General features: G+C 40.7%; 1 protein-coding gene across 1 annotated transcript in view; it reads right to left on the bottom strand.

Annotated features, from left to right (window-relative positions):
- SCAPER (S-phase cyclin A associated protein in the ER) overlaps positions 1–17,098 on the bottom strand; it is a 136,337-nt gene that overhangs the window by 21,592 nt on the left and 97,647 nt on the right. The window contains exons 26-28 of the mRNA XM_058811238.1: positions 14,128–14,357; positions 10,358–10,513; positions 932–1,169 (exon numbers count right to left, since the gene is read on the bottom strand). Coding sequence (XP_058667221.1) covers positions 932–1,169; positions 10,358–10,513; positions 14,128–14,357 — 624 coding nt within the window. The remainder of the gene's footprint in view (positions 1–931; positions 1,170–10,357; positions 10,514–14,127; positions 14,358–17,098) is intronic.

The following is a 17,098-nucleotide window of genomic DNA, read 5'->3' as shown; positions in this document are numbered from 1 at the left end:
AAAACCCTGACTGGATTGGCGCTGCAGCTGCAGATGAACTCTGCTGCACACACAAGTCTTGCTGCTGTTGTTACAGATGATACCAAACTGAAAGTCCATGGCAAGAAACACCAACTGAAGGAGCCACACTAAATTCTTCATTTGTGAAAAGCTCTCGCTGAGTTTAATGCACTTCAGACGGAGAGTGTGGTACAGCACACTAAAAATTACAAATTAAAAGAAAAAGAAACCTGTTCTGTTGAATTGTTTAAGATTGATGCTGCTAAATGTGTCTTCAAAGCAATGCCTTCTGAAAGGTTTTACATTAACAATACAACTTTACTAACTTACCTGAGAAATATACCACTATTTGTATGGCAAAATCATTCATTTTTCTGTTCATAGACAAAGGTAAATATTCCTTCTCAGGACTCATTTTTTTTTTAGTTTAATAAAAATTATGAAAATATATTTTCCAATTTTTGGTTAACAAAATTTTACTTGCTAAAGAAATTATATCAAGCGATTATTAGTTTCAGCTGCACAATCTTAAATCAAGTGGCCCCCGAAAGCACTGGAAAATATAATATGTGGTTATAATACAAGCAAATCCTTTCACATAAAAGAAACCGTTATTTTGTCCTTTGGACTAAGATTTTTCTTTTTACACTTTTGGGGCTTAATAAATATAAAAAGCACTATGTTAGAAACAAGTAAAAAATAAATTGGAGAACATAATGGATTTGATTCAGTATTCTAAATTTTCACTTTTTGGTTAAAGTCATCAGCCACAGCTACATGGCAGACATAACAACAGTTAGAAATTTCATGCACAAAATCTAACATTTAAAAGCTCCTTCAATAACTAAGACCTTAAAGACAAAACTTAGTCCAAAGATATAATCAATAACGAACATCATCCCGCTAAGAAAAGTTTTAAACCATCGGTTACCTGGAAGGCAGGCAGGTCAAGAACAGCAAAGCTGTTGAAGAACCGTAAGCTCTGGATGGCCACCTGCACGGTGCTGGCAGCGTAGCTGTCCTTGGGGCTGGCAGGGCTGGGCTCGGAGCTGGTGCCGTGGAACAGGACGCAGTAGAGCATGTGCAGCACCCCCACCAGGTCCGTGGCCTGCAGGGCTGCGCTCAGCCCCGTGGGCTCCTGCCGCCCGCTGTCAAACACGCTGCAGCACCTGCCAGGGAACAGCCAGGTCACACACTGAGCTGGGAGCAAGGGGAAACCACAGCATTCCAGAAAGTACTGCAATGATTAGGGCACTGTCTCATGCTCTCTGTAACTGCAGTGCAGCTGTATCATTCGGGATCCTGCTTCACATCCTGCCAGCGCCGAGCCCGGGGACACTGGGAGCACAGAGGGGCTCCAAGCAAGCCCTGCCTCGGGTCAGCAGCCTGCTCTCACCTTTGCTGCTTGCAATAGCAGCCAGCAGCAGTGGGAGAACTCCCTGGAGCCTCTCCTGCCACAGTGATGGGCTGCAGGCACTGGAACAAACTGCCTACCTAAGTAGCGAAATAAGTTACTGGGAACAGATGATTTTAATCAAATGGGTCTGCAGGAATTTAAGAATGAAGTGTGGAGCAGTAGGAAAACATACTGCTCCTTACTTCAGAGGCTGTTAGGGGAGAGTGCAGCAGGGCAGCAAAGCACAGGCAAGCACAAACCAGCACAGCTTGTGCACATGGGAACTGGGTCCCTTTGCCACCTTCTGGGTGTGCACATAAAATAATGGAGAAGGTTTTTGGTTATCTTGGACATCAGCACAGACAGGCAAATAACTCAGGACTGCCCTTTCCATTCTCACATCCAGACTTCCAAAAACACTTCACATAATCCTTCATGATTTTTACTACTCAGTTTTTTCATATTATTAATAATCCAGAAGATGATGCAGGACAACTACTAAGGAAGACTAAGAGTATCACTACCCTGGAGGCTAAATAATGTGTGCAGGGTAGGCTAGCACAAAGTGAAGCCCTAAAATAATTCAGCAAGTTTTATATTCTCCAAAGTCTAATTCAAACCCATAACATAAATTACCTGAATTTCATTGTGGAAACATATTTGGTCAATATTGGTAATCAAAGGAAACACTAAAATAATAAAACACAGCAAACAGTAACAATGAAAATATGCTACATCAAGGACTGTTTTTTACCTCATCTACTATATTTCCATCTTAAAAAAAAAGAAAAAAAAAAAAGGAAAAAGAAAAGAAGGAAGTTTCAATATCAAAGAGACTACAAAGATTGAGTTTATATATGATTCCTTGCTGTAATTAAAGGAAAATATGACAGACTATATGAGAAAATATTATAAAAGGACAACTTAAATGAGGGCATTTTCCCCTTTTATAACTTCTAAAAGCAAAGGAAATGGAAGTGAAAATAAGAACCACTTTCTAAAATAATCTGTAAGTCAGAAAACTTCAGTTTAAGAAAGCAAAGACCAGACACTCAGAGGGCTCAGAATATTCCTGTTGAGCAGAATCAGAAAGGAGCTTTACCTTGACTAGAGCAGCTCTCAATAATCTCTCTGGATCTGTACCACGAGCACCCTGCACTCCTCTGCTACAAACACTGGCTCCAGTGACATTTCCAACACAGATTCTAGGCAGGATGACTAATCCTGCTTTTTACAATTGCAGACAGACTTCTTCAACAGAGAAACTAAACCATGAGCTCAGCAACAACCACGTTTTGGCAACCATCATCTTGTTCTGTCATTTTCGCTTTTCCCAGTGAAGCAAATAAAGCAGGCAAGAAAGCACCACCTTACCCAAACCAGTGTCTGTCCATGAGAATTCTGTCTGTCAGCAGCACTCCATCCCTTCCTTGGACCGCAGGGAGGGAAAGAGGCAGAGCAGGATGAGGAACCTGCTTTCCTCAGGTGCCAGAGCAGCCCTGGGCTCAGCTGACAGGACAGTATTTGGGCTGTACACAACTTGCTGTACTGGCACCCATCTGTTTCCACCACTGTCCCCTCACATCTTTACCTTTACCTTACCAGATGATGTAAAGGAGTGCTCTCATCTGAAATTGGCACTAATGGTACCATTTCTGAGTTATTTCTATTTACAATCTGTGAATATTCAGTGCTGCTGAAAAAGCTGTTCAGTGCTGCACCCTTTGCTGCTACCCCAGGACCAATGTCCCAAGGACACCTGTGCTGCACAAAAACCACCCCACACTGCATGAGTAGTCCACAAGCCTGTGACACAAGAATCAGATCTTTAGCAAAACATGGTAAGAACAAAAGCAACATAGTTGTGTCTGCTCTCCTTAAGACCCTAAGATTTACTCCACAAAAAAAAAAAAAAAAAAGTGGAAAAAACTCTTAGAGTTCTAAGTGTGCTAAGTGTGTTTGGGTGGGGCTACGCTGCACAACAATTTATGGCAGGGCTTTGCTTTCCCTATGCCTGGAATCCATGCCCCAAATCTTCATTTTGAAGCTCTGTGGTCTCTAAGTGAGTGTGTGTGAATGGAGTCAGCAGAGACACTTCCTGAGCCACCACCTGCCTGTGCCAGCTGTGCCTTTGGAGATCCCTGCTGCAAAGTTCCAGGTGCGCTGGCACATCAGCCTGGCAGGGAGGGAGGCACAGATGACGAGGGTCCCTCCCTGAGGAGGGAGAGCTGGCAGCTCTGGGACCACCCTGAGCACAGCCCTGCTCTGTCTGGGCTCCCTGGTATCCCAGGATTTATTCTGCAGGATGCAGTAGCCAAAATGTGCTAACCATCACTTAGTTACACTCAACTAACTAGAATGTTTATTGCCACAGGATCACATGAGAGCACAGCTCCTCCTGCCAACCCAACTTCACTCTTAGCTTTTTCAGCTGTACAAAACAGAAAAGTACACTCACAGTCAAATGATAACCCCAAATTAATTACTGCATATGATACCTCACAGAATTTTTTTCTGACTCTGTGCAATCAGAAGATTGACCAATTTTACCAAAGGTTAAAGTTAGCTTGCTTTCAACTCTCACTCCATCATTATTTTTAAACAATTCCATATGAGAAAGCTTACATTGCTGGATGAAATCCTTTTACAATTTTGTGCTGCTCTGGGGCAGAGAATGAATTAAAATATACATTAAAAAGTCAATAGTAAAATAACTAAATGCAAGCATTAGATTTTTCACAGAAAAGATGAAAAATTTTGAAGTTTGTACAGCACAAAACTGTTAAAGAAAAATTAAAAATCTCTGCTAGATTTGATGGATTGAAGGAACTGCCAGAAAAAATTCATTTCGGACGTTGCCTGTACTACAGCTAACGTATATGTGATCAGAACACTGGCTCCTGTTGAACTGAACTGTTGGTTCCACCACTTTAATCCTAAATGTTTACAATACAAAAGTAAAATAAGTTACTTGTACTTGCTGTGGGCTTTAGAATGCAAAAAACCCTATATGTAATTATGTAAAATAAAGCATGAACCTCTGCCTCTACTGCTCTAAGTGATTTTTGTCACCTCTGCACAACACTGGGGTTTCATACATTTAGCAGATTTTTAGTTCACCTCAGAACATGAGCCCAATGAAAATTCAGTTCTGTTGGGACAGACTGAAGCAAAAACCCCCCAAAACCTTCATAACATAAGATGACAACGTCACACCAGAAAATCAGACTTTACATAACTGAAGTTAAGAGATCAGATTCCTAGAGCTGCAATTCTTAATTCTCCTATTTAAAGGAATTTTGTCTCTGAGTCTGTAACAGCTGCAAAAGTAAAATAGTCACTATGGACAAAACCTCTTCAATTAATCCCTGAAGGGAAGCACGACCCACTGGATTTTTTACACTGGGTGACAGAGCTGGGAAAACAAACAGGCTTTCAAACTTTACTGGTCACAATTATTATGTCTTAAATATAAATACAGAAGAACAGACAAATATTTATATTGTGGTCAAACAACCTGCACTATCTTAAAATAAAAAAAAAAGGTTTAATGAAATGCACAGAATTTTCATTATGGGCTGCCACTGTGATTTTCAGCTTGGCCATCAAGAGCTTTCAGGAACTGGTATGTGATCTATGACTTACAAAAAGAATTTAAGAATTAAAAAATGTGGATATATCCATCACAAGAAAGAAAGATATTAAGCAGTGTTACTTTGTTGCTTAAAATACACTACTATTTATTAAAAACAGGAATTCAATACAGCTTGATAAGAAACAGCATACTCTGCAGAACAAGTATAAAACTACAATTTCTCCAAGCTTCAATATGAGCAAACTGTTTATATCTGAAAATATATTGTTTTAAAAACTGGCTGAGCTAACAAGCAGACAAGCCCCTCTAAGGGTATACATTATAATGTTTGTATATTTGAAATATATACTCCTGATTAAAAACACTGAGTGAAATGAAAACATGAGTTTCCAAGAGGCTTAGAATATAATCTGTTGGGGTTTCTTATTATTAGGATTTAAAAACTGTCATCAGTACTTTTTGCTTCTAAATTATTTTATTTAGAAAAAGATGTCAAAATAAAGAGGCCAAATAATAATAAAAGAAGAACAAGGAAGTATTTAGCACCTGTCAGACCTTGCTGCAATTCCCACTGCCAAGCAGGGACTGCAGTGCTGCACAGAGGTGATGAAATGAAGCCTTCAGACACAAGTTAGAGTTAGTTTAACAGCACTTGCTGGAGCTGGGGTCCCTTGGAAGTGGTGAGAAGCAAAACCAAGGTTCAGACAGACTTGCATCTGATTCCCCATGCAGCAGCCAAAGCAGACATTATCTTAATGACTGCAATAAAAGTGAGCCCAGGCCACTTCCATGTGCATCTGGGGCAGGACAGGCAGGGTTTCCCTGGGCCTGACCTGCATCTGCAGCTTTCTGCCTCTGCAGCTGGTAACCACAGCTTCATCAGCTGCTGACACACATTTATACACCCCACCACTGCTCTGGGATAGAACAGCAGCTATTTCACTACTGCTCTGCTCTGGCACTGCATTTTCCTGGGGTAATGAGAAAGCTTGAAGGCAATTCTTAAATAGAGAAGACAGCAAAATTTTTGAACAGCTGGAGCTCCAAAGGATCTACATAATTTGAGGGACTATTATTTGCAATACTCCCTTATGCACAATGCAGTATCCTCCTTGGATATTGTTATTGCTCTCTGCTGTGCTGCCCCAGTGACTGACCCTTACCCTGCAGTGCTGCACTGCTTTCCCCTGCTCCCTGCAGTAACTCTGGGACACTGTGACTTTATTCACTCACACTCATGGGCAAAAGTGACACAAGGCATTGACTCCAGCCCTCCACAGAGCAGCAACTTCTGGGACAGCAACCTCAGGTCCAGAGAACTAGGGAAAGGGGATCTAGGCTGGATGAACTCTGGGCAGTACAGGAGAAGACAGGAACACAGCAGAACCTTTGCTATGCTGACAAAAGATCTGCCATGGAGATCCTCACTCACTCAGTGTTCCCCCTGCTCTTAGGGAAGGCTGGGCTGAGGTTGCAGGGTCATGCCTTCATTAATGCTCCTTGCATTCCAGGCCTGCTCATTGTTTTCTGTCCTGTGGGTACAAGCCAAGCACATTCCAGATGTGTAGTCAGGACCTGAGGGCCCAAAAGAGGCCTTGAATCTGTCATACTTCCAACGATACACTTGGAAATCAGGGCTGTCATCTTGAACATTGCTACTGGACATCTGCAATTGCACACAGATTCCAAGAGGTCTATATGGCCACACAATGTTGTTATTCCATACAAAGTGTATTTAATATTTTGTTTTATTTCAGGTTAGTAAAAATGTCTCTGTTTTCAATTCTGGCTACTGTTACTCGTAATGGTGAGCAAAAGTCAGTTAAGCATTACCAGGGTCACAATTTTCAAGCCTAAGTATCAAATGCCAGGTTCACCTGCTCAGCAGAGAGAGCTCAATATTCAGACCTGCTGCATTTTCTGATTTTCCCTACAAACAATAAGGGACAATGCCCTGTTTTCAGCTCTCATACACCTTTTTTTAAAAAAACTCATCAGGGAGGAAGGAGCTCTCACCTCCACTGTTAGCTATAGATGCAAAACAGCATCAGAAAATTGGGACTTCCAGTTAGAGGTCTCAAGTCACCCTCAATGATTCTCTCTGTGTAAGAGAATAGGACAAAAAGTATCAAAACAAGCTTGAAACAGGATAACAAGTTATTAAGGTTTTCAACAATTGTTCTTTTGGAAAATCTGCTATTCCATTCACAGCAAAATTTCAATTAAAAGAATCAATCAAGCATTTATTGGCCAGTATCAAAAATGATAATTTGAAAAGTAAGATCAATATCAAAGTTAAATCTTTTTTAAAGACCTTGATCATTAATGGAAAGAAAATGCCTCTCTTATAATAGGGTATGTTTATAACATATGTTCAGAATATATTCCCTTATTTCAATAACATTTTATGATTTTAAAATTGAAAATCCTCCAATTTATGCTTCTACATTAGTAAGACTTTTCTTTACTGTATCTAACTCCATGATTTTGGACTTTTTTTTCCTTATAAGTCTACCACAGTAATAAAAGTAGTCTCTTAATTCATGTCTTAAAATTTTACCATCTACATTATATCAACCACAGACCTCATTTAAAAAGATAATGTTGATTTATATATATATATAAAAAATCATTTGAGGCTATTCTCTAATAATCACTATTGTTGTGACACCTTGCCTGAGGTAGAGGCACGTGCAGAGAGGGACCTGGCTGAGATCTCTTCAATGCCTACAGAATTCTTTCCCTGAAGGAACTGTCCAAATACACACTGGGTGTCAATCCAGAGCTTGGTTTAGAAATACTCTGCTGAATTTGCAGTTTCATGAGATGTGCTTTTGAGGAAGGCAGGAAAGTCAGATTGACAGCTCTTCCTACCTCAGAGCTCCAGAAATGGCCCAACATACTTTGTACCCACAGGACTGGATCTTTTAATTGTTTCAAACCTGAGTTTTGAACAAGAACTTCTGGCCCTCTGGGGATACAGCAATTACAGCTGCAGTACAGTTCCCAACAACCTGCTGGGATCTGAATGCACAGGAGAAGGATCCCACAGCTCATTGGGCATTTCCCAGTTGTGCTGGGCTGGTTTGAGCCCTGGGGTGGTCCTGGTACCCCACCCAGCATTTACTGTCCTGTGTCAGCTTCCCACTGTGCCACTCACTGCTGAGTGCTGAGATCTGCACACAGCCAGACAGCACCACCACAGGGCTCTCATGGATTACATATGGAATGACAACTTCCTATGTGACAGGTAACAGCCTGAAAATCTCCATGAAAAACAAAAAAAACCAGATTAATTTATATCCCCATCCCCTGGTTACCAATGAGGAGCATAAAGAAATTTCCAACCTGGAACCACTTTATACAGGAGGATATATGAAAAGAACATTTCAAATTTGCTCTTGCAACAATGGTGAAAGCCTGCCATTATTTTGGCAAAACTTCTTTTCATGCTACAGTGTCAGAGCACTTGAAATACTTGCTGGGCTCCTCAAACGTCAGTAACAAGCTCAGCCCTTGGCTGATCAGAGGGCTGGGATGCACAGAGGGCTGTGACAGGCAGGCTGCTGTCACAAACCTGTATCAGCTGAGCTGAGTGAGAAAAGCTCACAGCAAAGGCTGCAGTGCCACCACCCCATTCACCAGGAATGAAAGAGGCATCTGTCCTTCTCACAGAGGGGCTGCCTTTTGTGCTGCAAACAGGTATCACACATCATGTATTACTGTAGTGTGTCATATTTAAGAATTCAATAAATTTGAGCTCTGTTCCCGCCACCTTAATCTGTGTTTGGCAGTACCTTTTTCCACTTAAATCACCTCCAGCACTGAGGACTGCTGTGACAAGACAGAATTACACTGCTTAAATGACAGGGGCTCAGGTGATGAAAGACATGTGATTTAAATTGCCCTTCTAATCAGTTACATCAAGGCTTTTGATCTTGAAGTGAAAGACAACAGTTTTGAAATCTCCAGGTTCATTCCTCTCATTTCTTCTCATGCTCAAATGAACAATGTAACCTGGAATCAGGAACAACCAGCACCTTTGGATAAAATCCAGAGCATTGCTGCTTATGGACATGGTAGGATCAGATACTTCTTGGTGTAACTGTGAAGAAAAACACTCAACCCCCAAAATTATCCTGGTGCTACAAAGAACAGATGTTCTTGATGGATGTATGTGTGCAGTGCTGTACTATTTTGGGGTGCAAAGATCTCTAATATTTTGGTGAAGTGTGTGCCTGCTACAGAAATTGCAAATATTGTATTACTCACTCTCAGCTAGAGCTATTATTCCACTAACAGAAGGGTGATATTTTTATTATTTTATTTAGTGAGTATTTGACTTCTGGCAGTGCTCTGCTGGAGTTTAAAATGCCAAGTTGGCAGCTTTCAGAAAGGGAAATTTCAGTAAGTTGGGATGGTCTCTTTGGGCTCATATTTCTTGCAGTTCTTTTTCCATGTGTTTGTGTCCCTGGCTACCAGCAACAGCTTTTACCTAAAGCTTTGTTTCTTATCCTATGTTTTATTAGCTCTTCTTTTTCAACCCTAGCATCATTTTACCCTTCAGGAATGCATTGTGAAATCCTGCCAGCCTTGATTTTTCCTGAAATGTGTAACAGTAATGGTGTGGTAGGTTCTAGGAAGTGCAGCCCAAAGCTCTGAAATTGTGACTCCCACATGAGTGTCAAGCTGTCCTACACTGCAGACCACAGAAGTCCAGATTTGCTGGCAGGCACAAACCCTCATGCACACTTCCCACAGCCTTGGTTAGGTTACAACAACAAGCATTTTGCATTAGAAAATTCCCTGACAAATCTAGTAATAGCTTTCTTTATGGAAAATAGAGTTCCCTTACTGACAGTGGTATTTTAAAGAGCAAGAGCTGAACTAGGCTGCTCTAGAGATAAATCATAGAGACAAATCAATTAACAGTTGATTTTAGCCCATAATAAAGTACCTCTTGAAGTCTTTGAGACTGGACATTCAAACTATCAGTGATAAAAGTCTGTGGGGAATGATGAGTAAAGGAGGCAAAGTTTGCAATTCTGATAGGTGGCTTATAAGAAGCAGGCTCAGTGCAAGATTACAGATTGCTGGCAAGAGGCTGAACAGAGGCAATTTCCAGCACTGTTTCTGTCCCTGTGTGTCTCACAGTTCTGGCTGGCAGCCTCAGCAGGAGGCCCCTGCCTGAGCACCATGGCACCCACCTTCCACTGAGAGCCAGGCACAGCTGGCACACACCATGGAGCACTGTACCCACCTTCCACTGAGAGCCAGGCACAGCTGGCACACACCATGGAGCACTGTACCCACCTTCCCCTGAGAGCCAGGCACAGCTGGCACACACCATGGAGCACTGTACCCACCTTCCACTGAGAGCCCAGCACAGCTGGCACATGCCATGCAGCACTGCTGTGGCACTCTGCAGGAAACTTGCTACATTGGGGTTCTCATCCACAGGGCCTTGCACAGAAAGGAAACAGCAGCACAGTTTGTCCACCAGTCCCATGTTCACCACGTAACTACAAACACAGGAAAAAGTGTATTACAAAAAATAGTTCCACAACAGTTTTGGTAACTTTGCAAAAGAAATAATTTTTGCTTCTCTGCTATCAAACCACTCAAAAAGCAGGTTGTGATCACTTAAATACTCCTTCTGAAAGGGTTCAATAAAACAATTTTGATTACAATAACTTCAGGTCTGGCTCTCTGTGACTATCAGTAGTTTTTGTTACGAGATCTGAGAGTTGTAGGATAATTTGTATTATACTGTACAAGAAAGATGAGTATAAATGTTTATTTTAGCATACTGCTAGGAGGACAATGGAATTTTGCCATAGTTAGATGATTTATAATAATCTTGATAGCTCTGCAACAACACAATTTCTTTTTAGCATGAAGAGGTAAACTCTGTAGAACACACTAATTCAAGAAGACAATGATGTTGCCCAGATAATGTTTTATAGCAATTCATACATCATAGCAACCACTGGCCAATTGCTGGGCTTTGTTCCCCTCTTATAAAAACATATATGCAACAGCTCAGGGACTAATAGAATATTAACAACCTTCTACCATCAGTATAGAAGGATCAATATAAAAAAATCTCCACAGGACACAATCAAATTCAATATAGAGAAAACCATGTAGTGCTTTTTTTAAAAAACTGAAAACTGCCTTCTTTTTTATTAGGGTTAACCAGATCATCATTACTGATCCTCAGATCACAGCTGCTGAAGTTCCTTCTTTGAATTTCTAATAGCTTGGAAATATATGTCCACAAAATCTGCTCTTCATCCTTGTACCAAGATCTCTCTGTCCACAGCAGGTTCTCTTACACCTTGATCATTATCAACTCCACTCAAACCATGCACAGATGTATTTTTCCACATCACTTTGCTGATATCACCTCACTTTACCTACTTTGCTTTTCTACCACAAACATCCAGCTTCTCAGGCTTTAGCCCTTCTCAACCACCATATTCTGCTGACTTAGGTGAGATCAACTCTCTTTGTGGACACAAAGGTCCACTATAATCATCTCCCTTTCTTTCCCCTCTAATTTTCTTTCTATTTTCCTCCACTCCTACGAAGCAGGAGAAACCTTTTGTCAAAACCAGAAGAACTGCAGTTCTATCCTGTGCTGAAAAGACATGGGGAAGTCATTGCCTTCAGACACCAACAAATGATCCCCTGTTCCTACCCTGCCTACACCAACCCCCCTGAGATCACTGTCTCAGCAGCTGCTCCTAAAGGGAACTTGGCAGAGATGGCTCCAAGGACAGAGCTCCTAGAGAAGGGAACACCACTGGCTTTAACTTTGCCAGACTTGACCAGACCACCCTAACTTGACTCAACAGGGAACATTATTAAATAACACTGATTCTATCAATAAAGACTATTGATTAGATAATGCTTCTCACAGAAGTACAACTGTTTATTAAAGATAACTATTCCCTCACAACATGTCCTACAGTCTAATTTTGAAAGAACAGGGATTTTGACACTAGAGAAGAAAACCTCCTACTTTTCAGACACTGCTGTTGCTCAAAGACAGATTTCTCTGCCAATGTCCACCCTAGTGACACAGAGCTTTTGGAAGAAGTGAAGGAATTAAGAATAAAAATACACTGGATATAATGCAAGAAGTTGAACTGCAGCATGGAAGATTTTTAAAGCTGCTGAAGTACAGCAGTTAAAAACACCTAAAGATGCACAAAGATTATTAAGTGCACACTCATTGTGCTGGTAAATTTGTCTGTTCTATTTAGCAACATGAAAGGTTACTAGCATTAAGTTTCTTGCCAATTTTGATCTAAGCAATCCACCTGATCACACAGGTGATAAACAAGTTCTCCTGCATTAGTGGAATAATTCCAGGAACAGAGCTGGGTGTTAGATACATCACAGTCACAGAGAAATGCTGAGTGCTGGAAACAGCTCTGAGAAATAGGAGGGAAGAGGAAGAACTAAATAAACCAGAGCTAATGCTGATAGATGGTGGCTCACAAAAAGGCACAACCTTTCTCATCAGCATTCTCTTCCCCAGCAGCATCTCTACAGTGTGACACCTGCAAACTGTGTCCACTGTCCCCCTCCTTCCCACCCACACCTGGGCACAGAGCAGCTGCTCCTCTGGCAGAGAGGAAATGGATGAGAGCTTTCAGTCTGCTGGGACTATTCCTCCCTGGCACCCGGAGACATCAGGAAGATGCATGGAGCTCTCCCTTCCTCGAGGAGCTGAGCACACACACAAGTGGAATGTCAAAGCTCTCTAATCTATTGCCTCCATCTCTTTTTACCCACAGGAGCACAGCTGAAATAACCTGGCTACCCTTTTGATACCCAGACAGCACATAGATAATTGGTGTTTATGCACCAGGTCTAATAGTCCCAAATAGGAAAAAAAAAAAAAAAAAAAATTCAGTGCTCCTCTTTCTTCACCCATCTTCCTAAAACTCTCACTTAATCAACTCCCCATGACATATGATACAATGACCTGGAGGTGAAAGATTCTCATTAATGACAGAATTTGTCTGTTTTTGACTGGTTTAAAATGCCCTCTCTCTTTTTGTCCTAATTGCACCATTACCTTGTCATCATGCCTTTCATTCCCCATTTATAACCAGATCCTCTAAAGTGCCTCAGGTGAGGGACCTGCTCAGATTCTCATGTCTCTCCTTATCTTGAGGGTCTGCCTGTGCTGGGCCCAGCCAGTGTCAGATGTCTGCTCAGCACAGACCTCCCACCCTCCCATTCATAAATTGCAGAATACAACATCCTGAAATTTCACACTCTATCAAAACCTGTTTGGGGAGAAGGAGAGTTACATGAGAACACAGAAGTTTTAGAGGTCACTGGTATCTATGACAACTACTTGTTTTGCTTTTCTCCTCCAGATGTCCTCTTTGTCTCCATCAGCATCACACCAGACTTTGAAACGTCTGAGGGCTCACTGTGACATATTTTCAGTAGCATATAAAGAAGAACTTCATTTCTTCAGAGGGCTGAAGACACACTGGTGACTATTAATATAACAATTTATTGATAACTATTTATATAGCTTACCAGTGAAACTGTGCACTTTTAGCAAGTCTAGTATACTGCTGGATATATATTAGTTTCATATATTTAAAACATGTATTAATTATGCATGTACTAATATATTTCGGTTCAGCTATTAAAATAAGATCAGATCAGGATCAGATAAGATCGGATTCTAGGAATGACTGGGTGATTTTTATAATAGGAAATGTATTTTTTTGGACCAGCTTATATGAATGCAGGTATGACATGAGAGCCCATAGGCAATGGGCACACACGGTTGGCATAGAGAGCTGAGAGAAAAATGCATGGAAACTAGCTCCTACATAATCAGGAGAGAAAATTAATGGAAAGAACATTAAAAACAAGTCCAAAAATAAAAAAATCTTGGGTTTCTGTATTTCTTTGTCTGCAGTTTTTTTAAGAACATTTTTGATTGAGAATATAGTATTTCAGTAGTCTTCTTGACTACCCACACAAACTACTCTCACTGCATCAAGGTTAAAGCAGTTTGTTCCTCTCTTAAATCGATGCAATTTGCTTTCTCTCTCATAAGGAATACTTTAAAAAGTTTCATTATAGTTTTTTAAACCTGATTAGGTCTTGGACTCTGCTGCTGAAGGCTTCCACTTGTGAGGATTTACTTTTCACTTCCTGTAATATCTTCAGGGCAGTAGAGTGGCTGTTTCCATCTGGGAAGCTGGAGATGAGACATCTGAAAATCACAGCAGCTACCCTCAGAAGTCCTGTTGTTAAACCTTCAAATACCTGCTTATTTACACTTCTGCCTGCAGTGGCATTATGGTCATCTGGAACACTAACCTGAGTAAAGAGAAAAAAACCACAACCAGAATTCAGTAAAACTAACCAAAGTTTGTAGAGAAACATTTACAAATTCGCATAGGCCTACACTGAAAGTAATAATAAGGTAACATTCTAGCAGTGCTGATGGACATGAAACCATTGCAGGTACAAGGTAAGGTAAAGCACATAATCCAAGCTGGACCAGAATAAATCAAGTCACAAGAATGCCATGTCTGAGAAGCAAGGAGGCCTGACAGCAGCAGTGTTCCATTAGCAGGATTGTGTTCTTATGCATAAAACACCACCAGTGACCACTGCACTTGTCCATCAGAGGTCACCCACCTGCCAATCATGTCAGAAGCACAACACCCAGTTCTCTCTGAGCAGACCTCAGAGAAATCTCATTTTTCTAAATCATTTAACTGGATTCCACTCCTAAAAAGGTGAAGTTGAGCTGGACAACACGTAAATCTGATGACAAATCTATATGCAGGATACAGATCTGGAAGGAGATTAGTACTCATGGAGAGCATAAATTTTTAAAAATTCTTTTCATTTTTCCATTTCTGCAGCCCAAGGTAATGAATCCAGCTGAAATCCTGCCCTGTTACCATCACACAGTAAGTGGAGTGTGTGTAAAGTCCTGCAGTGCTCAAGGCAGACACTGGCAGCACTCAAGACACTGGAACATCCCCATGGCTGATGCTGCTGGGCCAAACCCACATCCCCCTGCTCTGCCACAGCCTGAGGCTGACACAGGCACCAGGGATCAATACTGGCCTCAATGCCATTTTCCTTCCAGGTTAAAATCATTTACACTCAGTAATGCAAGCGTGGCCAGAGAAAAGCATTCCTCCTCCTACAGGTATCAGGAGGGATTTGGTGACACTTGGTGACAAAGAACAACATGCACATTTCTTTATTATTCATTAGCTCTGAGCCTTGTGCTGGTACTTAAAACTCATTGTAATGGTCTGTTTCTGGTGCTGAGCCAAGAGAGCAAGTGAGAAGTCTTTAGCTGCTTATTCAAGTTCAATAGGAAAAGCAATGCTACATGGCTCCAGTACCATTTGTTGATAATAATTAAAATAATTCAGGCCTAATGACACCAATTGCTCACTGAAACAGACACACTGAGCTTTGCCACATAGAAATCAACTTAAATGCGGCTTTGTGCTCTGAACACCAAGTTTTAAAAACTGCTAATAAATGCTACTTACTGCTTTTTTTCACCTTAGATAAAAAATTATCTGTGCTATTTTTAAAAGATATTATAATATCTTGCAGCACAACCTTTGGTTTGCTGTCATGAGCAGTACTATGAGTGGATAACGTCTGTTTTTGTCAAATGTCATTGAACATTTTGTTCAATGTACATAGGAGAAATATATTTTCTAAGTATATAGTCCTTAGCTCTGAAAGTTCATGCTTTGAAATAAAACTGCTCTTCCTAATTTGTAAAATAAATAGATCTGGCACTTACTAGAGTAATTTACTGCACAGATTATTTCATGTTCAATTTTTTTTGGAAAATGTGTGTGTGTTAATTAATATAAAGTGAGACCAAATGTGGTTTTTTACACAGGGTTATGTCAAACAACAGATAGAAGGAAATACTGCTTAACAGAAAATAGGTAAATTTGAACTGAATTCCTTGAAGAGTCTCCTTTTACACTAACTCAAATGAGTGACAACAGATCAGCTCTTTTTCTGAAGAAATAATTAATGGGATAGTGTGAAAGTGTGCTGAGATTTATGTTCAAAATTAATTGGTGTGCTTGCAGAAGCAAAATTAATTGGGGTGCTTGCTTGTTGATTATTACATCAAGCAAAGGGGTAAGAAATCTTAAGATTTAATAGTGTAATTATGAAAGCTTTCAAGCTCTGGTTTCTTTGTGTCAATTACACAAGGAGTTAATGATATTCAGAGAAACTGTGTTGAACATGAGCTTTGAATGGGTAAATGTAACAACACTCCATATTCCTGAGGTTTAACAATTTCTCTGACACAAATCTACAGGTGGGATTACACACTTAAATTGATTTGTTGAGTAATTGGTATAAAACATTTTTAAATCACAAGGGGGATCAGGAAATTGTAACTACTGTCCAAATATCTGCCACATCCAACATCTCAATGCTATTTTAGCTTTTCTGATGGCTGACTTTGCTGGGCCTAATCAGGAGTCCTACTTTCTTTAGGTTGGATTTTGAATTGGAACACTCTGGTGACCTGACTCTCAGCTCTGGTACAGACCCCACACAAGTCATAAATTATTCCTTGGAAAATTCACCCTGGGCAGGGGTTCCCATGCTTGTGCAGAGCTGCCATAAGCTCTACAGCTCTGCCCAGCATCTTGGGCTTAATCCTGTAAGATGCTGCAGAATATGGCCCCAATCCAGTAAAGCACTTAGGCACACATTTAATATAGCTGAAAATGCTCCTCTGTTCTGACTCACATCACCAAAATACCTCTGCAGATCAGAGCACATTCTCCTTCTGTGCTAACAAAAACCACCAAACAATTCCCAGTTAGCAATGCAGAGGTCCAGCACTGACAACTCATTCATATTTTTATTTCATAAAAGACATAGTCCTCCACAGCCAGGAAGAATTTCAAATGTAGAGTTGGTAAACCTAAATGGAAGGACTTCAGACCTTTAGAAGCACACAATTTCTCTTCATTTGGTGAATTATTTCATATAATTCTCCCATTACCAAGAGTGATTTTGTGCTTTTTGCATGTATAGTCATTGAG

Source organism: Ammospiza caudacuta, chromosome 10 (genome assembly GCF_027887145.1).
Source record: "Ammospiza caudacuta isolate bAmmCau1 chromosome 10, bAmmCau1.pri, whole genome shotgun sequence".
Lineage (NCBI taxonomy): Eukaryota > Metazoa > Chordata > Aves > Passeriformes > Passerellidae > Ammospiza > Ammospiza caudacuta.
The sequence above is the reverse complement of the archived record's forward strand: the minus strand, read 5'-3'. Positions and strand labels throughout refer to the sequence as shown.